Source organism: Tachypleus tridentatus, chromosome 6 (assembly GCF_004210375.1).
Source record: "Tachypleus tridentatus isolate NWPU-2018 chromosome 6, ASM421037v1, whole genome shotgun sequence".
Taxonomy (NCBI): Eukaryota; Metazoa; Arthropoda; class Merostomata; order Xiphosura; family Limulidae; genus Tachypleus; species Tachypleus tridentatus.
Genome location: NC_134830.1, coordinates 141,546,458 through 141,574,337, shown reverse-complemented (window position 1 = coordinate 141,574,337; position 27,880 = coordinate 141,546,458). Strand labels below are relative to the sequence as shown.

Genomic DNA, 27,880 nt, shown 5'->3' with positions numbered 1-27,880 from the left:
ATATGTTTTAAGTTTCAAATTCCCTTTATTTCTGTTTGGTATAAAAAGGTCGATAAATAGGGAGAAGGGAAAACAATATAAAGTTATTGGTCAACAGGTGGCACTTCCAACTTCTGAAGTAGTAATAAACAAAATTGTGTTATATACAGCTGAGAGAAGTTAATAATGGCGAGTAGGTGAGTTGAAATATTGCAGAGTTCAGTTCGTTCTTGCACGTAGTGATTATTTTAGTATTCTGATTTTTCTTTAGATATTTTAAAGAAAATATTGCTACATAAGATTATAGATAAGAAATTATATTTTAATAATTAAATATAATTTAACAGCGTGTAAATGTATTACTTTTAGTATCTTGGGCAATATGAATATCACGTGCTTATCAGGTGATCAGAGTTAGATATACGTATTGAGTGAATGTGCAAAAATAATTAATGGTAAAAAAATAAGTGTGAAGTTTACCCATTTCAAAAGAAAACGAAATAATTTAAACACGTGCATTTGCATCTAAGAAAAGTGGGAGGACACTTGGAGTTTTTTTTCAGTGCTATAAAAAGTGAAATTTATAGTCTTTTAATAAGTTTAATTTTGATTAAAGTAACTGAAAACTTGTATGAGGCCGAGGTTTATATTGAAATAATACTACTAACAACTGAATATAATTCACTCCTAGTTGTATGCAAAACTAAAAGACACACGTAATTATGTCGTTGTTTCACTTTACAAATTGTTTCTTCCTGTATAGATTATGATGATTTCCAATACTTTTTTTATAAACCATAAAATAGTTTATTAAAGGTCAAAAGCTGAAAAGAAAAAGAACAGACCGATAGTAAAGTCTCAAGTATGAAGTTTATGCCAGACAGATGTTTCACTAGCACATTTTTCGTCAGTAAAATAAAAAATGCTCTTTATATTAAAGCAAAAATCAGTTCTGCCCTAGTTTTTTTTGTTTTTTTACCTTGTTGCATATTTTGAAAGCAGCAAGTGCATACTGTTACAGATGTAATACTGTCTCCATTATATAGTCATTTTTTTTTATTTAATAGGTACTTAATAATTGAATTGTATTTAGAATCTTAACTTATTTTCTTAAGTTTTCATAAGTACTGTCTATTTTATTGCCTGAAAGTTTAGTTCTAGTATTTTTCATGCAAAAATTGTATTATTTAAACAATAGTTTTAGAACTTACTATTACCAGTGTTTGACTCTATAACAACAATTGTACACAGAATTTTATTTCCCCAGAAATTTTTGTTCATTGAATACAATTATTTCAACTCAAAATTACTTTTATATTCAAATTAAAGTAGATATGAAATTCCAAAATTTTTTTTAATTTGTGAGAAAAAATGAAACTTGACATCATTGTATTTTTCTGTATATTACAGTATCAGTATTAAATTTTATTTACAAATATTGTGTTTTCTAAATCAGTTTTATTGTCATAAATTAGGAAGAATGCTGCAATACAAATGTGATACAAAATGATATACTGCTGCTCAAATTGGAAAAGAAAAATCCAATTTGTCGAATGTGTAGAGTTGGTGAAACATTTTGGTGCAGTGGTTCTTAACCTTGTTGGAGGTACTGAACCACGGAAGTTTTGTACTTGCATTCACTGAACCCTTTGTAACTGGAAAAATAGAATATGATTTTTTCAAATTCAAAACATAAGTAGATATTTTATTAGTGTACAAAATGAACCATGCATCAGTTGCACACAATATCACTGTGCTCAAAGAACAAAATCAACAAAACATGAATTCCACACAAAAACATAACTCAATGAATATTTACTGCAAATCAATGTGACTTTTGCTGTTGCCTTTCAGAGACAAGTTCAGAAATGCTTCACCTTGGCAAGTGCCACTCTAGTATTTTCGGAACAAAGTCTGTTCCTTTTCTTCGTTTTTATGTCTACCATCCTCGAAAAGATACGTTGTAACAAATGGTATGAGTATCTCAAGGGCTTTCTTAGCAATAAGAGGATACGCTACAATTTTGTGACACTAAAACGTTGAGAGCGTTGTTGTTCTGAAAAGTTGCTGTTGAACCTGGCTCTGCTGAAATTCAATGATTTTATCGAGGTATTCATCATTGAGATCTGCTGTCACAACATTAAACGTGAACAGCTGTCTCACCAATGTTGGATATGACTCTCTGGTGGGGAAGTATCCGTCGAGAGACTTTGCGAGATCATCTAAGTGCATGGCAATTGCTTGCTTCAGTTCCCCGGGTACAGAAATGTCTCCGATTTCAGACACATCTTTGATCTTACTTACACAGTCACCCAGCAGTGGAAAGTTTGGGAAGTTATCATTTTCTGTTCATCATTTCCATAACGGAAGCTTTTTTTGAAAAGCCTTCAGGTTTTCTTCCGCTTCGATGATGTTGACTCCACCGCCCTGCATCTGTTGATTGAGAGCATTGAAAATATCAGCCATGTATGCCAAAATGAGAATGAACTCAGATTTTTTGAAGCAATTTGCATGACAATGTTGGTGCTCTCACAAAAACAGGGCTAATTCCATATGCATGGCAAAACCATGATTCAGCACCTTTCCCCAGGATAACCACCTAACGTTAGAATGGTACAGAAGTACCTCGAATTCAGTGTCCATTTCATTACGCAGCTCTTTGAAAATGCGGTGCTTCAGGGCACTATTTTGCACAAAGTTCACACATTTCACTAAAATTTTTAATACTTCTGCCAGTTTTGAAGGCAAGGTTTTTGTTGCCAACACATGCCTGTGCAGAACACAGTGTGTTACAATGATGTGTGTTGTATGGGCTTTCACCAGCACACCAAAACCAGAGTTTCATCCCAGTATGACTGGAGCTCCATCTCAACAAACTGCAGAAACCATACCCCACGAAAGATTGTTGTGTCTGAAGAAGTCATCCACAAGTTTCTTCACGTCGGCTGCCTTAGTTTTTGTTGTAAGAGGCTTACAAAATAAAAAATCTTTTATCTTGTCGTTCTTCACATAGTGCATGAATTCAACAAGTTGGCTTAGATTGGAAACATTGGTGGTTTCGTCGAGTTGAAGGCTGAATTTACTGGGCTTGAAATCAGATCTGCAGCTACTTGAGCCAAGATGCCATCACTCATGTCATCTATTCTGCTGCTGATGGTGTCATTTGAAAGAGGAATTTGGGATAACTTATTTTCAGCAGCTTTTCCCAGCATGATATTCACCATCTTCAATGCAGCTGGTTTTACGAGTGTTTCAGCAATGGTGTGTGGTTTGCCATGCTTTGCGATAAGTATGCAACTTTGTACAATGCTGTGAGGATCAGTTTGTCAATGGGTACAAAGCCTGGAACAGGCAAAGTAGCCTTTTCATTGAACCTGGCTCTTTACCTTGAATTCAGCAAGTGTTGTGTTCTTGTATTTCTCATCTCCATGCAGCTTTAGGGAGTGTTCTCTTAGCTTTGCTGCTGCTACACAAGAATTACTCAACTTGGCATTGCAAGTTATGCATTGAGGATGCTGACTCCCATCATGTTCTGTCATACACATGAATCCATATTGTACATATTCGTCTGACCACTTTCCGTTTTTGCTCAACATAGTTAGTATGAAGAGATTGAAAGATTAGGAAAAAATCACAAATGATGCACAATTACTACAATTACAAGTCGAGTGCTAAGAGCACAAAGTTCCCTGCAGCACAGATATAAAGGCCAAGTGATGTGACGTGATCTGCCGCAGCCAATGATGGCCAAGTGGAGCATGACGTCACGAATCATACGAGTAGGGTGAACACACACACACACACACACACACACACACACACACAGTGTGTGTGTCTTGACCCCTGCTGAACCTCTGAGACTGACTCATCAAAACCCTGGGGTTTGATTGAACCCAGGTTAAGAAACTGTTTTAGTGCAAGTTCTACTTAAATTATTAAATTATCTTTGTATCATTTAAAGTAGTTCAAAGTTAGTGTTAAATCAGTAATAGAATATGTCCTTAGGTGTGTTTTTTTTCATAAAGTATCTGTTTATTTGTCAATTAAGACATGTTTTCAGCAGTTCCACATACTTTGGTTCCATGAACATGTTTTGTAAACTTCACCTTACTTTGTAATAATATTAATTTAGTTACTGCTTGTTTAACCCTGTATATATTCATCTCATTATGAAAATACAGAGAGAAAAAATTTTTCTTTCAATTTCTCACATAAACAGGCCTCTATTCCAAATAAAAATGTTTGGTAAAATATTATTTGGAAAGCTATAACTTGGTACATTACCTAGAAGTATCCATCAGTGTGACTTCCTGTACGTGGTGAGGGGGACCTCTCAGGGAAGGTTCTCTTTCATTTTACCTCCTCTGGGATTTAAACATCCACCCATGTGTTTGCTGTGAGTGGTGACCCACGAAGGGGAGGAAAGGATCCTGGTGGTTGAGGGTCCAATCCTAACACACCACTGTGGCCTTGAATTCCTGTTTATGGGCAGCCCTATGGTGGCCCCCCTTTGTGTCAGTCGGCTGGTCCACTTGGGGTAGGGTCAACCAAGTATCAGTGTTGGACATTTTAACAGGTGTTGTTCGGATGCTGGTGTTTGGGTGTAGTGCTCACGAAATCCTGGTGTTGCTGCAATGTCCTTGTTTGACATTGTAGTACATACCCTTGTAGAGCTCCATGGTGAATAAGGTCAGTGGGCACCAAAATTTCCCTCTCTTTATTATGCATATTCCGATTAAAAATCTCGATAAAAGAGTGAAAAAACAGTCTATAGGTAAATGACCACATCTTAAAGATTCTGAGCAGCAATCCTCACCATCTGTACCACCTGTTGTACCTCATTTTCTTATATTACACTCTCTTTCAGACAAACCTTTAGGGCAAATGTCTCCCTTTTTCATTCAGAAAGGACTAGAGGGACTTGCTGGCTCTCAAAAGTCAGTAAAGAAGCTTCAATCTGGTGACATGTTGGTGGAAACATCTACATCTCAACACAGTGAACTCCTCTTGCATTCAAAGGCAATTGGGGATATACCTATTGAGGTTACACCTTATGCTACTTTGAATTCATCACAAGGAGTTATTGTTGAGAGGGATTTGAAGAACATCCCCCATTCGAAGATTCTTGCTGGTTTCTCCACCCAAGAAGTTTCTACAGTGAGGCGTATCTCTGCTCACATAGATGGAATTATGGTGCTGACCAATGTCCTCATTCTTACATTTACGTCATCACGTCCACCTACCACCATCAAGACAGGTTGTCTTAATTGCCAAGTACAGCCATACATTCCAAACCCTCTCCGATGTTTCCAGTGCCAAAGGTTTGGTCACTCGAAGACGTCATGTCATGATTCTTTAATATGTGATTGTTGCAGTGGCAAGAACCATGATCCCTACAAGTGTGAAACAGACCCTCATTGCATCAATTGCAATGGCTCTCACCCATCCTACTTTCATTTTTGTCCTAAATGGTTGGAAGAAAAAGAGGTGCAGGTTTTGAAAATGATTAATAACATTGCTGTCCACCACCTCATCTCAAATGTGTGCTGCTGCACTTCATTCCACAACTACAGTGGAAGTGCAGACAGATCTCTCTTTGCTTCCTAAAGAATCATTCTCCAAACAAATGAAAAGTCTTTTGACCTCCATGGTTAAAAAAAGTTGAATCAACTTCAACATCTATCTCTGAACCTTATACATTCCACCAAACTCCAAGATCCACATCCTTTGGTTCCAGGTACAGGCATTTCCTTGGATGTGTCGTCTTCTCTCACCCCAAGATGCAAAACAGTCATTTGTTCATGTCCTCAGTCTCTAGAATCCCCTTTCAACAACAAAGACCTGCCCAATTGACCAAGGGCAGGATCCATGGAGGTCTTCGCCATCAAGACTTGCTCAGAGCAGTCACCACTTTCCTTTCAAGCTGATTGTCTCTATGATTATCATTGTTTCTTTACACTGGTGGAACTTAAACTGGCCCTTCATTGGTCTGGCAGTACATCAGTTGCACCTGATGATATACACTATGAGATGCTGTGCCATCTATCTCCTGCTTTTCTTGTTATCCTTCTGGTTGTTTTTAACCGGATCTTGCAGGAGAATATTTTTCCTGATGCCTGGTGACAGGCTATTGTTCTACTTTTCTCCAAGCCTGGTAAGTATCTCAAGATTCCTTCAAACAACTATCCAGTTGTTTTGACAAGTTGTCTCTGTAAGATCTCAGAGAGGATGGTTAATGCTCGTCTTGTTTGGTTCCTTGAATCAAACAACCTCCTCTCGCCGACCTAGTGTGGGTTCCGATGACAACCCTCCACCATGGACCACCTGATTTGACTTGAAATGTCAATCAGAAAAGCCTTTCTCAAATGACAACATTTTGTATCAATATTATTTGATATTGAGAAGGCTTATGATACAACATGTAGGTATGGCATTTTGCAAGACCTCCATATATGTGGGTTATGTGGCCATTTGCCCATTTTAATTAAAACTTTTTTCATGGACAGGAAATTCCACGTTTGTTTAGGTTCAACACTTTCCCGTTCTTTTCTACAGGAACTTTGAGTCTTTCAGGGCTCTGTTCTGAGTGTCATACTTTTCAGTATAAAAATTAATGCCATCACTGAACAACTTTCTCTCACTGTTTCAAACGGGCTCTATATCGACAATCTCTTACCCTGGATCATATTGAAGCTGAGCAGTACTCCGACTGCACTATTTATACGGACTCGTTTATTTCTCTGCTGGCCTTGGAATCACTACACGTTGGCTCACACCCTGTTCTCGCTGATATTCAAAACTGATTGGCCCATTTCTCATTAACTGCTACTTCTATCCAGTTTTTCTGGATACCAGCCATGTTGGTATTCTTGGGAACGAGCTTGCAGACACGGCAGCTAGATCTATCTGCTCTGGCACTATCACCACTGTGCCTTTTCTGTACATGAACTATTGTCCTGTATTCAAGGCTTGGCTCTGTGCCAGCTGGCAGTCCACTTGGAGTGAGCAACATGACAACAAGCTTTTTCAAATAAAACCCTATATTGGGCTTTGGCTGTCTAGCTTCCGTAAGGTTCAGAAGGAGGAAGTTGTTCTAACTACACTATGCATTGGTCACAGTTTTTTAACTCATTGTTTTCTTTTATCTGGAACTGTTGCATCAGTGTGTAGTTTGTGTAACACTGAAATCACTGTAAGCCACATTTTACTTTCCTGCCATCGTTATGACTCTTAACGACGGCACTATTTTAAACATGTTCTGTCCCAGGGTTTGTCTGTAACATTGGACAGTGTTATTGGTGATGGTGACACTGTCCACCTTGATAAAGTTTTTAGTTTTTTAAACTACTCGTTAGTTGTACTGGCGAGTTGTTATTACACTTTTGCTGCATGCCATTTAACATTTTTATTACTTTACCTTTTAGTACTGGCCATAATGACACATAACCCCGAACCAGAACTGGAAAGACCAACTTCAGGTGACTGATGGTGGTTCTTGTACTTACCTGTTAGTCTTCCTGGCAGGTTATGATCATTACCATTCTGCTACAGGAAGTCCTTTACAACTTCTCTTACTCTGCTTTCTCTCTTAACATTGTAGACTAGGTGTCAACATTGATTTTATACTTTTTGTGTTTTTCAATGATGTTTTGTTTTACCTTCATTTCCTTTTATGTATTTTACTACATTTAATTTATTTTTATCTTTTTACTGGACATTTGGCACAGATTTCCTAGCTGCTTTGTGCCATAAAACACTAAATCAATCAATCAATCAAACTATGTCGACAAATTTCACATCTCATGTTAGTCATCGAACATTGGGTATATTGAGAGGCAGCTACAGACTGCTCTCAATTGTTTACTGAAGTGGACCACAGCAAATGGCTTTACATTTTCTCTCTAAAACTGTTTGCATGCACTTTTCCCATCAACGGGATATTCACCCTGATCCTGAACTCCGTATCAGTGAAGTTCTTGGGGCTTATCTTTTATCATAAGCTTATCTTTATACCACACATCAAGCAGCTACGTGTCAAATGTACAAGAGCACTAAACATACTCCGTGTCTTCTCTTCCACCACTTAGGGAGTGGATCGATGTTCTGTACTAAAGATATATTGTGCTCTTATTCGTTTGAAACTCGACTATGGATCACTGGTCTATGGCTCTGCCAGGACTTTGTCCTTAAAGATGCTGGACACCATTGATCTTCAAGGACTTTGGCTCTGCACTGGGGCTTTCTGCACTTCCCCAGTTCAGAGTTATATGTCGAGTCTCATGAACCTTCTTTGCACGTTCATAGTTTGCAACTGTCTTTACTATATGCTTTGAAACTTTGTTCTTAACCAAAGCATCCCACCTGGGGTTATGTATTCCTTCCTCAATAGACCATGTTTTTTCAGACCAGATGGTCTGTCATTGCTCCTTTTGGTCTTCGTATCCAGGTGCAGTTGGATGAATTGGGTCTGTCCTTGGATAACACTGCTGTATCCACTGGTCAGCCCATCCTACCATGGCTTCTTACAGTCCCCAATTGTGACCTATCTTTAAGTCATCTGAGAAAAGTACACCCTCCTGACTGGAAATACAGTCTGCTCTTTGCTGAACATCTTTCAAAGCATCCTTCCATTCCTATTTATACAGATGGTTCGAAATAAGGTGACTGTGTGGGCTCTGTCATGGTTTGTTGTGGTTTGGTGGTTGCATGCAGAATCCCCTCTACAGCTTTTGTGTTCACTGCTGAACTGTATGGCATTTCTCTCACCCTGGGTCACATAGAAGCTGAGCAGTACTTGAACTGCACAATTTACACTGACTCGCTTATTTCTCTGCTGGCCCTAGAATTGCTTCACATTGGTTCACACCCTGTTCTTGCCGATATTCAAAACCGACTGGCCCATTTCTCTTTAACATCTACTTCTATCCAGTTTTTATGGATACCAGGCCACGTTAGTATTTGAGGGAAGGAGCTCGCCAACACTGTAGCTAAGTCTATCTGCTCTGGCACTATCATTGCTGTGCCTGTCTTGTACATGGAGTATGGTCCTGTATTCAATGATCTGCTCTGTGCCATCTGGCAGTTGACTTGGAGTGAGGAACACGAAAACAGGCTTTTCCAAATAAAATCCTCTATCTTTGGCCGTCTTCCTTCCATAAGGATTGGAAAGAGGAAGTTGTTCTTATTAGACTATGCATTGGTCACAGTTTTTTAACTCATTGTTTTTTTTTATCTGGAACTGATGCACCAGTGTGTAGTTTGTGTAACACTCAGATCACAGTAAGCTACATTTTACTTTCTTGTCATCGTTACGATTCACAATGTTCTGTCCCAAGGTTTGTCCATAACGTTAGACAATGTTATTGGTTATGTTGACACTGTCCACCTTGGTAATGTTTTTAGTTTTTAAAAGATCATTAATCTTTTTAATGCAATTTAAGATTTTTAATTTATACATTACAACTTTTTAATGTGTCTCCTTTTTAAAAATCACAGTTCATCTAGTTCGATTTAAAATTAGAAACTTGTTGTAACATTAAATCACTCGAAACCAGGACTGGAAAGGCCAACTTCAGTTTACTGACGGTGGTTTTTGTACTTACCTGTTAGTCTTCCTGGCGAGTTATGATTATTGCAGTTACGGTACAGAAAGTCCTTTACAACTTGTATTACTGTCGTTTTTCTCTTGACGTTGTAGACTAGATGTAAACAATGGTTTTATGCTGTTTATGCTTTATTTTTTAAACTTTGTTTTGTTTTACCTTAATTTTGTTTTATGAATTTTACTAAATTTACTTTTAACTGGACATTTGGTGCAGAGAGCCTAGCTGCTTTGTGCCACAAATCACTAAATCAACCAACCAACCAAGCAACAACCTGGAAGTAACATTGTTCAATTGAGGACCCAGCCAAAATAATTACATGATTTATGTAGACTGTTACCTGAAAGTAAGGGCAAGGCTTTTGTAAATTTTCATTTCTCAACTAGTAAATGTTGGAAAAAATCTTCTTTATTTTTGATTTATACAGGTCTTCAGAACATAACTGAAGAAAAAAAAAACTTTCAGACATCTAATGCTCAGGCTGCATTCTGTCATATTTTTCCACTTTGATGAAGAAAACTGTTTTTCACATGTATTCTTTACTGTGCTATACTACACCTTGAATAAATAAAGTAAAAATCAAATAAGTTGTAAGAAGGTTCTCCCTTTTGCTTCTCTCTTTGTGATAATATTTCAACTACCAACTTTGTTTACCAGTCATTTTAAAATTACAGTCATGAAACTCATCACTGAAATGCATACTACATCTGTATAATTTAATGTTCAGTGATTTTTTTTGAAGAATACAATTTGATTTTAATAACAACAAATGTCTTGGTTGTTGTGTTTAACAATATAGCATAATTTGAGTATCTACACTTGATATATGTGTGAATAAAAAAAACACAAAAAACAAATAATTTTATTGCAAACTCCAACTGGACATACCCAAAATATCTCTTGGTGCCCTGCATTTGAATATGATCAAATCAAATTGTATACTTTCTGGACTGATTCTCGACTCTGATCCTTTTATTTCGTCAAAAATTTGTAATAATTGTTTTGAAAATGAACAATACCAAAGGAGAACACACTTATGGCAACATGTTATTTTAGATATTTTTATATATGAAAAAGTTGTGGAAAAATCAGCTAATAATAAATTTTCAAAACATAAATGTGTACTAATTAATCACAGTAAAGGCTTGAGTCATACTTACAATTATTGTATTGTTGCTTCGAAATTAAATTCCTTTTGCTGGCAACATGCTATTTTTAACTCCCACCATTGTTTGTTTCCTTGGTTTACTTGTATAATTTAACACAAACTAGCTATATAATGTATGTTTAAAAAGCTCTATTCATCATCTATTATTTAGAAATTATTATACATACGTGTAAGGTACGTACTTGGAAACTTTTATCCCAGAATACTGGTAAGATTAAATTGGACACTTAAAGCCCAGATCATTAAACTACAGAACTGAAGCATTTGTATGTGTATAAAGCAAAAAGATAGATTTATTACCAGCATGCTACATTGTGCAAAAGAAAATTAAAACTGATATATTTAAGTCTGTTTTTTTATTGGACAGATTTCAAAGTGAATAAGCTATGAAAGTATGACACTACATCACTGATATTCAAGTAATTTTTGCATCCTTTAATTCATTGCATTTTAATTTCAAAGGATGGCTAGGATCTTTTTGACCTAGTAGAAACCTAACCCAGGTATCTGAAATACTCGTGTAGTTTCTTAAACTCTTAGTGTTTTACCAGACTTGAAAAAAAGGTGCATCACAGACCAACTAAATACTTCAAGTAAAACTGGTTTAACTGGAGTCATATCTGTGTTTCTTTTAAATTTGCTTTCATTTATTGTTGCTTGCAAACTTTTTCAAACATTATCTGGTTTTATCAGTTTTAGACATCAATTTCACCCTTCTCAATCTTTCTTTTCTGCAACAAATACACGTCAAAATATTTTAACCTTTTCTTCCCTTTAAACCTGGAATCTTCTCCAAATCCTTTTGAACAATTCCACATCTGGATATGTGTCAATGTATTGTAACCTTTTGTTCCTTCTAAACTTGGAACCTCCTTTCAAACTTCTCCATTAGGTCCACATCCAGATACATTTCAAAGGATTTTAATCTCTTCTTCCTTCTAAAGTTGGGATCCTCTCTGAAACCTCTCCAACAACTTTACCTCCAGATAAATATCAGAAGGTTTTAATCTTTTTATTTATCTCTTAACATCACTTAGGTCTTTTGTAAAGTGTTTTTAAATGGAGAGAATAGATTTAAATGGAAAATGACTAAGGTTTTTAAGATTTGAAACCTATAGATCCTGAACAGAGGTCACAGATTTAAGATATGGAAAACTTGACAGTTATAATTAAGGCAGTGTTACTTTGCTAATAATATGGTTGGTTTGTAGAAAACTTTACCTCCAGGTGTGGTAAAAACTGCTTTATTGAAGATTGAATAAATATTCAAGAAACAAGGTTTGGATATAGGAAAGTTTCTGTGCATATGTAGTTTGTAGTTGGCTTTTAGTAGATAATAGGATGGCCTAGATTGGTCAATGAACCCTGTATCTCTTGGCAATAAAATGTGAATAATTATTTTTTACTAACCAATATGCATAATCTTTTTATTAAAATTAAAAGGCATTTTGGGTATCTGATGTACTTGCAAATGCAGTACATTGTTTTTGTAGTTTATCCATTTAAAAAATTAACCCGGTAAATAATGTAGTTGATTTATAATGTTAGTCTAACTCTACGGGTAGTACAGTATATCAAAAAATTAATATTGGATGCATTGATTTGTCAGTTACATGTTGTCACTATTAATATATTTGCCACAATTGCAATATCTCGCAGGGTGCAATTAAGAGATTTGGGTTATTTTCAAATGCATGTAGTAAGGTAAGAATACAAAATTTAATTCAGGTTTTAAATTAATTGGTTATTCAAAAAAAGTTGTTTTTTTCAGCATCAAATCTTCCATACCACCATCAGAGAGTGCAGCAGTGAAGTTGCGAGCTGCAACGTATCTTTCTCCTAGTATACCTGTAGAATTTTATGAAATGACATTGAATTACTTGGAGAAAGCTCTTAATCTACACACTACATTGATGTATGAATCTCGCTGGGAAGGTCCACCACCAGACAGAGCTGATCCATTTATTGAAAATGAGTTGGACTTAGGTGCAAGTCCCTTTACTGACTACACATCATATGTGTCATACACGACATACATAGGCTTAGAGAAATAGCAAAAATAAGTTATTTTACTTAATTTAAAATTTTGACTCAGTTTTAAATTTTTATACATTTTTAATAGATTATGTCCAACAATAGACCAAAAACAATTATTTACTAGAACAATAAGGTATTTTATTATCATGTTTTTCAAAAAAGAAATCATAAAAGTGGAATTAAAACTTGTGTATAAATATAGTTTTGCAAGAATTTGTGACATCTTTTAAACCATATGTATGAAACATGAATTATATGGTTAAACATATTGAATTACTGGTTATTGTTCATCAGGTTCACATTTTTGTTAAAATTATCTGGAAATGTTTTGTAATGAAATATATACTATATAGTTTTTTGCTAAAAATTTCTTATGATTAATCACTCATGTAATTAAGAATATTCATTAATAACTTGACACAAAACAATAAAAACCCTGTAATCCAAGTGCTTTTAAAAGGTGGACCTATTTTCATCAGTATGCCCCTGAAGAAGAAAGGTTTATCTTTCAAAAGTGCTCAGGTTAAAGGGTTTTTATTATTTTATATGAAGACTTCTCAAATCTGCATGTTTTTCTGACATCATTAGTAACTTGTACATTCCTAAAATTACTACAGGCAATATCAGTGTATCCAAAACTTGGAACACTGCATGTACTTCTAAGTTTTTATTTAATTAATTTGTACAAGGTTTAGAAGGTCTAGTGTATAGTCAAATATCTGGATTTTTTGTGTATTTCAGCATGGATGAGTAGTACTGTGTACTTAAGGATGCTCGAGAAAGGAAACAAGTATATTGAACTTTTGCCCGTGTCTTCAATTCATCTTCATCCACGAGGTGAAGACAGTCCAGGATATTTTGCTGATGTCATCATTCATAAAGACTTAAGGTCGAGCATGATGCTGTTATTTTGATAATTTCATGCTGATTATTCTTCATGTTTCTTTACATGTTAGAAAGATAAAATACTTGTTGCAAACCTTGGTGTCTTTATACGAGTTATGTTTGGTTTTTAAGTTGATTATTAAGTATCTTAAAGTAATTTTACTGTACATGGTGTTTTATTTTAAGTAATACAATACCAGTAATAAATACGTTTGTGAATTATTAATTGGCTCTTTTATTTATTGAATATTGACAGTAACAGGTGTTTAAAGTTGCTTAAATGACAACTTTTGAGGAGTTATGAATTATTATATTAATATATTACTAAACTTGTAATATTTTGGGAATGTATATTTCAATAACACCAAAAAGTAATTTACTCTGAAACTAAGTTTTCTTCACTTATTTTTAGCTGTAGATGAGTGTTTCATGGAAAAGATCCATATTTTTTGTTTGTTTTTTCTTTTGAACTGATTGTAATTTTTGACAAGGAAGGTCAAATGATGAATTTGATCATGCCCAAGGTCTCATAGATTAATTTACTCTAATCGTGCCTAAAATAATTTCAAGTGCAGTAGCTTTTAACAGTTCCCTCTTGTTTTTGAATAAGTTTAGTTGTATGTTATAGTTCTTTTAGTGTAATTGCATTTGATAGGTTAGTCTTTTTCCCCTGTATGTAAACTGTATTGTAGAGCTTGAAAGACAGTTGAATGTTGGGACATGATCTTTATTTCTATCTTTGTTGGTATTGTTTTTACTCAAGTTGCCAAGTCAGGCTTTTAATGTTAGTTGTATGTATGAAATTTAGGAACAGAAATTAACTAGAAACCAACAAGTAGACTTGGCCCTGTAAGAACAACAACAACAAATATCTAACCTTATTTTATAATAATATCTGTATTTCACACACATGCACACATTTTACTTTGATACAGTGAAAAAGTGAAAGAATTCTTGGATTTGAGAGGAAGTAAATGGGCATATAACAGAGCAGAATCTCTCAGTGGACATATAGTGACTTTACAAACTCTTAAAGAACTTGGAGAGAATGCCAGCTTCTTTGGGAACATTCTCTATGCAGGTAAGTAAACCATCATCCCAGACACTGAACTTGTATTGTTCAAAGAACTTGGAGAGAATACTAGCTTTTTGGGAACATTCTTTGCTCTGGTAAATACCTTGTCATTGTGGTCACTAAACTTGCATTTTGTATCTATTGTGAGTAAAGTGGAGAGTTGTGAAGTGTTTCTCAGAGGAATGTAAGAGTAATTATTAAGTGTACAAGGGAAAATGTTAATACCTTATCCATACATATTTTTTCAGAAAATCATTTTCTAAACTGAGAAAATGTACAAAATTTTTGAAAAATATGACAATAGCTTAAAACACAAATTTGCTGATTCAAGGTGTGTTGCTGAAGATGACTTGTAAGAACAGCAGTGTTTCTAATGTAAAGAAATTTGAATGTTTGGTGTTCCTCCCATAAAATAAGGATTGTTTTGCACATTGTCACTATAGGCCACCAAGGTATACATCTGTGATGTTCAGATATTTAGCTTTGAATTAATTCTTTTTATCTGAAGGTGATTTGTAAACTGTTTTTAATCCAAGTCAGAAATGTGGAACACTTTGATGTGAATGGCCATATGAGTTTGTTTATAAATTATTGCCATTTGCTAATCTTGGGTCTTGTAAGATATTCCTAAAATAAATTTGAAAATGATTTCTTATGAAGTGCAAACACGTCTTGTATTTCAACAGTTGTTGGTGAAATATTGATATAAATACTGAATTGTAGGCTAATTTTTTTTTTACTTTTTTGTTTCAAGATTGATGTTGTGGGTAAAATATGCATTGAATAACACCTATTGATATTTTCTTTTTTCTGTTTAGGGTCTCACCTCGAGTCCATACGAATGGTGATAAACAAGAAAGCTGATGCAGCAGCCGTGGATGCAAACTGCTTAGCGCTCTTTCTGGATAGGAACCCTTGTGTGCGTGATGACTTACGGGTGTTAACTTCATGGGGAATGTTAACACCCTACCCTTTGGTGGTTAACAAACGTCTCCCAGGTAACTAGCAAAGATTTAAGGTGTAGAACTTGTTTATATATATAAACGATTTTCCAGTCCAGTGACACTATTAAAACAATTGCTACATTTATATTTGTAAGGGCAACTAGCTCATAAGTGAAACTAATCTGAAGCACACACTTACAATTTTTGAATATTTTTGGACCTCCCCTCGGTGTGGATTCCTGTACATGGTGAGGGGACCTCCCAGGGAAGGTTCTGTTCTATCTGGTTACCTTTTCTGGGATCTAAACATCCACCCACGTGTTTGCCGTGCGTGGCGACCCATGAAGGGGAGGAGAGGATCCTGGTGGTTGAGGGGTCCAACCCTAACACACCACTTTGGCCTCGAATTCCTGTAGACGGGCAGCCTTTGAGTGGCCCCCCTTGGGTCAATCGGCTGGTCCACTTGGGCTAGAGTCAACCAAGTACCAGTGTTGGAAGTTCTCAACGGGTGTTGTGGACATTGTGCCTGATGCTGGTGTTTGGGTATAGTGCTCACGAAACCCTGGCGTTGCTGCATTGTCCTTGCGTGACTTTGTAGTGCGTCCCCTTGTAGGGCTCCATGGTGGGTGGGGTCAGTGGGTACCGAAATTTTTTCCTTTTCCTATGGATCCTCTAAAAAATTTAAATAAAATTGTAAAAAAACAGTCAATGGGTAAGCGACCACGTCTTGAATACTCTGAACAGCAATATTTAACATCTGTAACACACGTACCTCATTTTCTTATATTACATTCTCTTTTGGAAAAACCTTTAGGGCAAATGTCCCCTTTTTTTATTCAAAAGGGACTAGAGGGACTTGCTGGCTCTCCAAAATCAGTAAAGAAACTTCGATCTGGTGACATATTGGTTGAAACATCCACATCCCAACACAGTGAACTCCTCTTGAATTCAAAGGCAATTGGGGATGTACCTATTGAGGTTACACTCCATGCTACTTTGAATTTTTCATGAGGAGTTATTGTTGAAAGGGATTTGAAGAACGTTCCCGAGTCAGAGATTCTCGCTGGTCTCTCCACTCAAGGAGTTTCTGCAGTGAGGCATCTCCACTGCAAAGATGGAGTTACACTGCCAACAAATACCCTCGTTTTAACATTTACTTCACCACGTGCACCTGCCACCATCAAGGCAGGTTATCTCATTTGCAGGGTTCGGCCATATATACCAAATCCTCTTCGATGTTTTCAATGTCAGAGATTCGGCCACTCAAAGACATCCTGTCGTGGTTCCCTGACATGTGCTCCTTGTGGAGGCAAGGACCACGATGCCTATGACTGTGACATAAACCCACATTGCGTAAACTGCAATGGTTCTCACCCCTCTTACTTTCATTCTTGCCCAAAATGGTTGGATGAAAAAGAGGTGCAGCATTTGAAAACGACACATAACATTAGTTATCCTGAGGTTCGGAAGTTGGTGTCCACAACTTCATCTCGGATATATGCTGCTGCACTTCATTCCACAACTACAGTGGGAGTGCAGACAGATCTCTCTGTGCTTCCAAGAGAATCGCTTTCAAAACAAATGAAAAGCCTTTTGACCTCCGTGGTTAAAAAGGTTGATGAATCGATTTCCACACCCATCTCTGTTCCTCCCATACCTTCCAACAAACCTCAAGATCCACGTCCTTCAGTTTCAAATACAGGCATTTCTTCTGATACATCTTTTTCTCCCACCACAAGAGACAAAACAATTATTCATTCACGTCCTCAGTCACTGGATTCCCCTTCCAATAACAAAAAGCTGCCCACCCGACCCACAGCAGGATCCATGGAGGTTGATAGACCTCCTCCGACTAAAGACAGTAAAGAAAAAAGACGTGGTTGTAAACCGAAGGGTTCTCCAGCCACTTCACCTACCCGTTCTTAAAAATGGCCACCTTGATACAATGGAACTGTCGAGGTTTACGTTTTAATCTGGATGATATCAAAACGCTGATTGCTTCCTACCATCTTGTTTGTCTTTCTTTACAAGAAACATTTCTCAAAACTGCTGATACTGTCTCCATTCGGCAGTTTTCTCTGTACAGAAATGACAGGTTGTGTGATGGTCGAGTACATGGAGGGTGGCACTGTTGGTTGATGAACACGTGCCCACCCTGTCTTTGTCACTCAACACACCCTTGGAGGCTGTAGCCATCCGTGTTTCCTTGGGTCACACCATCACTGTTTGTTCTCTGTACCTGTCCCCTGGAAAGACATTTGATCAATCAGATCTTGATGCTCTCGTTGAACAATTGCCATCTCCATTTCTAATCCTAGGGGATTTTAATGGACATCATCCCCTCTGGGAAGTGCTATTATTGATGGGAGGGGCGATCTGTAGAGCGGATGCTCTCTGATCACAATCTTTCTCTTTTCAATACTGGTTCTTCCACTTACTTTCATGCACCTAGTCAGTCCTTTACCGCTGTTGATCTCTCGGTTTGCTCCCCTTCATTATTCTCCCATTTTTCATGGAGGTTTGACAGTAATCCACTAGGCAGTGATCATTTTCCGATCTTTTTGAGAGAGACTGGCCGTGATCGATGCCACCCTACCCGCGTACCCCGGTGGAAGCTGGATCAGGCAGACTGGTCCACTTTCACTGCTCTCGCAGAACTTGATCCTGCCATCGTAAATCAGCCATCAATAGACGACTGTGTAGCAGCGGTAACTGACTGTGTTACACATGCAGCTGCTCAGTGTATTCCTAAAACCTCAACACGTTTTCCACGATATCCTCGTCCGTGGTGGAATCCTGCTTGCCACTTAGCACGGAAGGCTCAAAAGCGGGTCTGGGATACTTTTCGTAGATATCCCACACTTTTAAACCGGGTTGCTTTCTAACGGGCCTGTGCACATGCTAGGTGGGTAAGACGTCACAGCCAGAAGGAATCTTGGATTAAGTTCACAACCAGCATATCTTCTACCACCAGTTCCAAGATCATATGGGACAGGATTCGAAAGGTTAATGGACACTACAATTCTATCCCCTCTCGATCTCACTCTCTGATGGTCAGGAGGTGACTGATGTTCGGAACATTGCTAACACTCTAGGTGAAAGCTTTTGCCAGGTATCTAGCACTTTTGCTTGTTCCTCCACCTTCCTGGCCATCAAGACTCGGGCAGAGTGTTCACCTCTTTCCTTTCGAACTGACTGTTTCTTTGACTATAATTGTCCCTTTACCCTGGTGGAACTAAAAATGGCCCTTCATCGGTTTGCCAGTACATCTGTTGGACTTGATGATGTTCATTATGACATGCTGCACCATCTATCTCCTGCTTCTCTTGATGTCCTTCTGATTGTCTTTAACCGGATCTGGCAGGAGAATATTTTTCCTGATGCCTGGCGCCAGGCTATTATTTTACCTTTCTCTAAGCCAGGGAAAGATCCCAAGATTCCTTCAAACTACTGTCCAATTGCTTTGACAAGCTGTCTCTGTAAGACATTAGAAAGGATGGTTAATGCTCGTCTTGTTTGGTTCCTTGAATCAAACAACCTCCTCTCGCCCACCCAGTGTGGATTCCGTCGACAGCACTCCACCACAGACCACCTAATTCGTCTTGAAACATCTATCAGAGAAGCCTTTCTCAACCGCCAACATCTTGTATCAATATTCTTTGACATAGAGAAGGCTTACGACACAACATGGAGGTATGGCGTTTTTGAGACCTCCATACATATGGGTTACGTGGCCATCTACCCATGTTTATTAAAAAATTTTTAATGGACAGGAGATTCCAAGTTCGTGTGGGTTCGACACTTTCCCGCTCTTTTGTACAGGAACTTGGAGTCCCTCAAGGCTGTGTATTGAGTGTTACACTCTTCAGTATAAAGATAAATGCCATCACTGAACAACTCCCTCTCACTGTTGCGAATGGGCTGTATGTCGACGACTTTCACATCTCATGTCAGTCATCAAACATGAGATATATTGAGCGGCAACTACAAACCGCTCTCAATTGTGTACGGAAGTGGACTCTGGCGAACGGCTTTAATTTCTCTCTCTCAAAACTGTATGCATGCACTTTTGCCGTCGACGGGTATTCACCCTGATCCTGAACTTCATATCGGGAAGTTTTGCTACCAGTGGTCCCGGAGACCAAGTTCTTGGGGCTTATCTTTGATCGTAAACTGACCTTTATACCACACTTAAAGCAGCTTGGTCAAATGCACAAGAGCACTGAACATCCTCCGTGTTCTCTCTTCTACCAGTTGGGGGCAGATCGCTGTTCAATGTTAAAGGTATATCGTGCTCTTATTAGATCGAAACTCTATTATGGATCAATGGTCTATGGCTCTGCCAGACCCTCCGCCTTAAAGATGCTGGACCCCGTTCATCACCAAGGACTTCGACTCTGCACTGGGGCTTTCCATTACCTCTCCAGTTCAAAGTATATACATTGAATCTCATGAACCTTCTCTACACCTTCGCCGTTTGCAACTATCTTTACAATATACTTGAAACTTCATTCCTTACCAAAGCATCCTACCTGGAAATGTGTTTTCCTTCCTCGGTGGGCAGTACTTTTCAGAACAGACGATCTGTCATTGCTCCGTTTGGCCTTCGCATCCGGCAATTGGATGAATTGGGTCTGTCCTTGGATAACATTGCAGATTCCACAGGTCGCCCATCCCACCATGGCTTATTACAGCCCCAAATGTGACCTTTCTTTCAGTCACCTAAAAAGGCAGATACTCCAGATTGGAAGTACCATCTTTTATTCAATGAATATCTTTCAAACAATCATTCAGTTCCCATTTATACAGATGGTTCCAAATCAGGTAATTCAGTGGGCTCTGCTATGGTTTGCTATGGGTCAGTAGTTGCGCGCAGAATCCCTTCTACAGCTTCTGTGTTCACTGCTGAACTGTATGCCATATCTCTTGCCCTGGATCATATTGCAGATGAGCAGTACTCCAACTGCACTATTTATACTGATTCGCTTAGTTCTATATACTTGCCTTGGAATCGCTACACGTTAGCTCACATCCTATTCTCGCTGATATTCGAAACCGACTGGCCCATTTCTCATTAGCAGCTACTTCAATCCAGTTTTTCTGGATACCAGGCCATGTTGGTATTTGCGGAACGAGCTTGCAGACATGGCAGCTAAATATGTCTGCTTCAGCACCATCACTCCTATGCCTATTCCGTACATGGACTATGGTGTTGTCTTCAAGGCTCGGCTCCGTGCCAGCTGGCAGTCCACTTGGAATGAGCAACGTGACAACAAACTTTTTCAAATCAAACCCAAAATTGGACTTTGGCCATCTAGCTTCCGTAAAGTTCGGAAGGAGGAGGTTGTTCTCAATAGGCTACGCATTGGTCACAGTTTTTTAACTCATCATTTTCTTTTATCTGGAAGTGATGCACCAATGTGTAGTTTGTGTAACACTCAAATCACTATCAGCCACATTTTACTTTCTTGCCATCGTTACAATTCTCAACGACAGCAATATTTTAAACATATTTTTTCCCAGGGTCAATCTGTAACATTGGACAGAGTTATTGGTGATGGTGACTCTGTCCACCTTGATAATGTTTTTAATTTTTTAATGGCCATTAATCTTTTTAATCTCATTTAAGTGTTGCATATTTATTCATTACACCTTTTTAATTGTGGTTCCTTTTTTAGAGTTTTAATCTCTCTCCTTCAATTTGACATTGGACAATGGCCAGAACATTAAATAACTCGACACCAGGACTGGAAAGGCCAACTTCAGGTGACTAACGCTACTGTTTGAACTACTCGTTAGTCATCCTGGCGAGTTGTTATTATTCTTTTGCTGCATATCATTTCACACTTTTACTACTTAACTTTTTAGTACTGGCCATATTGACTCATAACTTGGAACCAGGACTGGAAAGACCAACTTCAGGTGACTGACGGTGGTTCTTGAACTTACCTGTTAGTCTTCCTGGCGGGTTACGATCATTACCATTCTGCTACAGGTAGTTCTCTACAACTTTGTTGACTGGATGTCACCATTGGTTTTTACACCATTTTCTGTTTTAATTGCCGTTTTGCTTTTATCTTCAATTACTTTTACAAATTTTATTCCATTTACTTGACTTTTATCTTTTTACTGGACATTTGGCTACTCATTATTATGATTTTGTGGAGTGTCTTTTAAAACTTTTATTCTTTTACATTTTGATAATAGCTGCTATGACACATAACCCGGAACCAGGACTGGAAAGGCCAACTTCAGGTGATTGACGGTGGTTCTTGAACTTACCTGTTAGTCTTCCTGGCGGGTTATGATCATTACCTTTTTGCTAGAGTAAATACCTTACAACTTCTTATACTCTGCCTTCTATCTTAACATTGTAGACTAGGTGTCAACATTGGTTTTATACTTTTTTGTTTTACCTTCATTTCCATTTATGTCTATTACTACATTTATTTATTTTTTTTTTTTTACATTTTTAATGAATGTCTGGCGCAGATAGCCTCGCTGCTTTGTGCCATAAAACACTAAATCAATCAATCAATCAATTTTTGGACCTAATTTAGGTTTTGTTGTTAAATTTACAGTTTAGAGTGAAATCAAACCTGTTGTGTGACATAATGTTTATACTGTGTCCTTATGCTATATGCCTGTAATCCTTGGCCAGTTTTTATTACTCTTGTCTGGTGGCTAGTGTGTTTAATTCCCAATCTAGGATCAAAACTTGTCACCAAATATGCTCACTATTCCAGCTATGGAAGCATTATGACTTGTAGGTAAGCTAGTAATCTGGTGCTTATATATACAAAATATATAGAATCTTTACATATAATCTGCTGGTCATATTTATGGTTCTTGATAATTACTGCTGTTATATTACAATTACTACATGTAGTTAGTGACTGTAATCACCTCTATAAACATTGTATTATAGTTACACCTTGATCTTGATCAAAATTTAGTAAAGTATTTCTCCATCTCTCAAAACAACATTATTTCCTTCACTTTTCATTGAATTCCTCATATGGCACAGTATACTTCACACAGTATACTTCATAAAATGTGCATAAGAGTTAAGGATATACCCACTGTGTGCCTCTTGGAGATAGAATAGCATACATGATTTGTTTTACTCATAAATTTGTTGTTGATAAGATATACGTTAAGTTTAAATTTTAAATTGAACACTATAACTGTAATTGTATTTTAAAGGTTACTTTAGGGGAGGAGATCAGAAATAATCATTTTAACTTAATCATTTACCCCTGTAAAAAACTAAATTGATGCTGGACAAAAATTATTAATTTCACTCTTAGTATCAGGGATTATACTTCTTGCATGTAAACTATACTGAGAATTATTTGTTAATGTTTTCATAACTTAGGGTTTTTGAAAGAGAACATTAGTGAAAACGTTTATTGGAGAATGCTCATAGTAATAGTATGGACAAATTGAACTTTTTTTTTATGTTAGGATATTAGTGTAAACATTCTTATGGAAAACTGAATGTGAACAATTTTCAAAATGCAATCTATATTCCTATACAGAAGTTAAGTACATAATTAACTGTTGTAATTGTTCTTTACTAAAAAAGTACATATTTCTTTACAGATGAATTAAAGAGTAAAATTGTCACGACTCTTCTTAATATGCATAAGACTCGAGAAGGAGCTCAAGCTTTGTCAGAATTTCGCGTCAGACGATTTGCTTCAATTTCTCTCCAATATTTTGATAAAGAAATGGAACTTATTGAAAGTACAAGAAGTTTAAGTTTTGATACAGTATATTATTAAACCAGGTGTCCAGTAGAAGAAAAATGATGTCCAATATTTTTTGTGTGTGTGTGTAACTAACAATTTACTTCTGGGTTTAGTTTCTGTAAGGGCCAGAATTTTCAGTATTTTTGATGCCTTGTTTTTATTTTATAAGAAAAACACTAGATTAATTATATCTGTTTATATTTTTTCAGTTGCTACTTATGTTTTTAAGTTCTGAGTAATAAATATTTTTAACCATGTTTTTTAGACACTGAATTTTTATGTAAATAATTGAAATACTAAGTACTAACTTCAATTATCTGGCTTTTTAGACCAAAGTGTGGACAGTTCTGAATCATGGCAGTGTTTACACTCATTTTCTTTTCTAAATTTTCCATAAACATTAAGCTGTTGGTCAACATCAATGTTCCTTCTAATTTTTGTCAGTAATTGTGTGGAATTATTTTTTTCATGTGCACCAGTATCAAGGCAATGTGCAGATGTGCACTACCAGATTATTTGTTTTTTAGGGGCACAAAGTTATTTTTAGACCAACGACCCTATTGCACTTTGCAATGCCACACGGTTTTTTGGCTTTAGGCCTATTGACTGACAGGGTCATTAAGTTCATCAACACATTGAGACTCTTCATCATAATTGAGGCACTTGATTGGTTGTTGTTTACCTGCAAGGCTTAGAGGCAACACTGGTCAAGATGTTTATTTTTCTAATATTTAACAAACATTTTCTTTTTCATCTTTGTGATTTAATTATGTTTTCTCACTATTTCTTGTGTTAATACAGGTGTGTGTAAACTGTCAAACAGAATTTTGCTTTCAGCACTTAATTTTTATTCACAACCCTCGTTTTTAGAATCTCCTAGAATTTATTGGTAAAAAATAAACATTTTGTGTTTTTTGTAACATTGTTCATATTTCCACAATATAATTTTCTATTTGCATTTTGTTCTCTTTTAACAACTTCCTATGAATTAATTGAATTATTTAATTAGACCTTCAGAAAGATATTAATGCTTACAGCTGTTATTAGTTATGTACCACTAGTTTCATTCATTTGTCATGAGTATTTATGGCTGACATTCCTTTTTGTTGTGCTTAGATCAATATAAATAAATATTTGTTTGCTTCTCTGTTTCAAAAAGTTAGTGTACTTTTAGGAAAAAGAACAATATTTTTGAAGGTCTATAATGTACTCTAAAATGTGCAAAAATTTGAATTTTTTTAAACATATCATTAATAAATTTTAAATTTTAAATTATTATGTAGAATAAAAAAAATTCAAAAACTGGGTTACACAGGGTAAAACAACAGTTTAAAAATTGATTGCTGTAAAGTAACTTATCATACCAATAATATTTTCATCAGTTGAAATATGTTAAAACCACTATAAATCTTTTTTACGAGAAGTTTGAGTTAATTTTTTAAGTAAACCTATTACTGAATGAGTCAAGACTGTCTTAAGTTTCGAGTTAGTAATCTCAAATTGTGCTCATTTCATTCCATTGGGCTTATGTGGAATAAAACTAAAAAAGTTTCAAATTAGTTATACATCCATACTTATTTACTGGGAATATTGATTCTTTTGATGAGGAAATTTAAAATAACCATTCAAAGTATTATGTCTTCAGTGATTTAAATGATGTTAATGTATAACAATTAAATATAATGGAAAACCTAGTATTTCTTTTATAATTATCACAGTGAACAATACTAGGTTTTCAAAGTATATATATCTTTATAGAAACTGAAATTTAGTCAAGTATAGATTATATCTGTTAGGGGTGATTTTTAAATTGATAAAAGATACCAATCTGTCAGTTGCATGATGGTAGATTGGATGTGTAGCTGATATTAACGAAGCAGTACTTAACCGCACATTGTGTAAATATAGAAAACTGCACAGTTGTAGAATTACTATAATATTGTGACTGTTTAAATGGTATTTGTACTTGATCGATCTGTATGTAATAGATGGAGATACGAGGTCTGTTCAAAAAATACGCGGACTGACGTCATAAAACAAAATGTACTTTATTTAGAAGTTACATGTCTGGGACCCCTTCAAAGTACTCTCCTCCCCAACACACACACTTATCCCAACGGTGTTTTCACTTGTTGAAACAGTCCTGGTACGCTTCTTTTGTAATGTCCTCCAGCTCCTTTGTCGCATTTGCCTTAATCTCGGGAATCGTCTCAAATCTTCTTCCTTTCAAGGGTCTTTTGAGTTTGGGGAACAAGAAAAAATCGCAAGTAGCAAGGTCAAGTGAGTAGGGGAAGAACAGTGATCTAGTGTTTGGCCAAAAACTCACGAGTTCTGAGGGCTGAATTTCGCAGCAACGCGGTGCATTTTCAATTTTTCGGTCAAAATCTTGTAACAAGATTTAACTGATATCCCACACTCTTCAGCAAGCTCCCTGACAGTCAGACGTCGATTTGCCCGCACCAGGGTGTTGATTTTGTCGATGTGTCGGTCGTCAGTTGACGTGTAAGGACGTCCAGGACGCTCATCATCTTCAATGGACTGTCGACCATCCTTAAAACGTTCATGCCACTTGAAACATGCCGTACGCTTCATAGCAACATTACCGTTAGCCGTGTTCAGCATAGCAAAAGTTTCAGTCGCAGATTTTCCAAGTTTAACACAAAATTTCACAGCAAGTCGTTGCTCCTTCAGGTCATTCATTCTAAAATTTGCCAAACGAAAAAATCGCACTTCACTTAAAACCGCGTAGCTAATACACAAATGAAGATATCTGCAATCGGGAAATGGCGTCGTAATCAGCTGATATATGCGAACCTAGCGACACCAAGCGGATTCCCCTGAAACCAACTGGAGCCGCGCAATTCAAATAGTCCGCGTATTTTTTTAACAGCCCTCGTTTACAAGTTATTGATACAGAAATATACGAGTAAGGTGTTCTTTGTATGAAAATGTTTTATCACTGATTAGAGGAATGTTTGAAATTAGTAAAATGTTTTGTATATTCTTGTCATGTTACTGTTGGAACAAATCTAGACTTTTATGTATCTAATGAAATTAAATGTTTAAATAGATTGTGTTTACAAATAGGAATAAATACTGTATTAGTTCTCTTTGTTGTTCATCTGTCTGTATGTAATTTGATAAATATGTAATGAAACACTGAAGCCCCTCAGTGGCACAGTGGTGTGTGTGCGGATTTACAACGCTAAAAACCTGGTTTCGATACCCGTGGTGGGCAGAGTACGGATTGCCCTTTGCATAGCTTTGTGCTTAATTCAACAACAACGAAACGCTGACATTAAAGTTTTTATTTTATTAATGTAGCACTAAGACAAAAACTTTAGTGTAATGCTTCAACTGGATAGTCCTTTACAAGAAGTGAAAAGGGTTTCTATTATATATTGTTTTTAACAGTTCAGAGAAATATTGTTTAAAACTACCTAGCTCTGATGGACAGATTTGTCGTGTATTTTCACGAGTCAAGATCGAACTGAGCGGATTTGTGATTTACTTTTTGTGTATATGAAAAGCAATTACACAAACTATTTGTGCGAGTTAGATTGGAAAGTTTGTTTACGAATAATTATTACTGTGACCACAAAATGTTTAAACAGTTTTCTAATCACAGTCAACAAGAAAATTATATCGGAAAGCATCATTAATTTTAAACTTAGTACGATGACACCGTTGCATTAAAAACGTTTCTTAGACAAACACTTGTTTTATTCCAGAATATTTGTTGGGTTTTGGTTGTTTGTGTGATACACTGACTTAATATGTCTTTTTGCAAAAGAAAGATATTAGAAAACGAAGAAAAGTTAAAACATCTCCCCGGGTAATTTCTTGATTGTTTTTAGTAAACTTATTAATGCTCATTACACTTTAATATACCTTTATGATCGGTACAACAACTTTACTAAATAGTCACCAGGTACAGAGTATTCTCAGTGTATGTATTTTGTAACAGCAAAGCCACATCGGATTATCTGTTCTTTACTGAGCCCCTGATTGTGGTGGTATAAATCCGAACACTTACCGCTGTTTCACCTGGCGACTATTTTCAGTAACACTGAAGTATGAGACGACGTTAAAGAGCTCGATAAGGTTTACAATACAAGAGTATGTGATTATTCGCAACGAACTGAATGTCTTTCACGTGACAGTAAATGATTTTTTTTTTCAGAAAATTAAACAAATATTTTATGCATGTGTTTTCCAAATATTTGTACATATTTAAATGTCTGATTTTGCCATTTATTGTGATTACAAAGGCGAATAATTTGTGGGAGAAGAAAAAATGGACGAAGGTATATATTTTTAATTAAAATGATTATAAAATGTTTTACTAAATTTTTAAAAAAATTGCTTACGTTTATTCAAAAGCATCATCACAATAATGTATTCTTGCGCTATCTGTTAGGTTGGAGTTATATTTA

General features: G+C 36.4%; 1 protein-coding gene across 1 annotated transcript; it reads left to right on the top strand.

The window, feature by feature from the left end:
- The first annotated feature begins 88 nt into the window (after positions 1 to 88).
- Positions 89 to 26,554, top strand: LOC143253875 (putative phosphite transport system-binding protein PtxB). The gene is made up of 6 exons (XM_076508381.1): positions 89 to 176; positions 12,521 to 12,735; positions 13,528 to 13,675; positions 14,607 to 14,752; positions 15,565 to 15,744; positions 23,296 to 26,554. Exons 1-6 carry the CDS (start codon positions 166 to 168, stop codon positions 23,475 to 23,477), a joined length of 882 nt encoding a protein of 293 aa, XP_076364496.1. The 5' UTR covers positions 89 to 165; the 3' UTR covers positions 23,478 to 26,554.
- Positions 26,555 to 27,880: the final 1,326 nt, after the last annotated feature.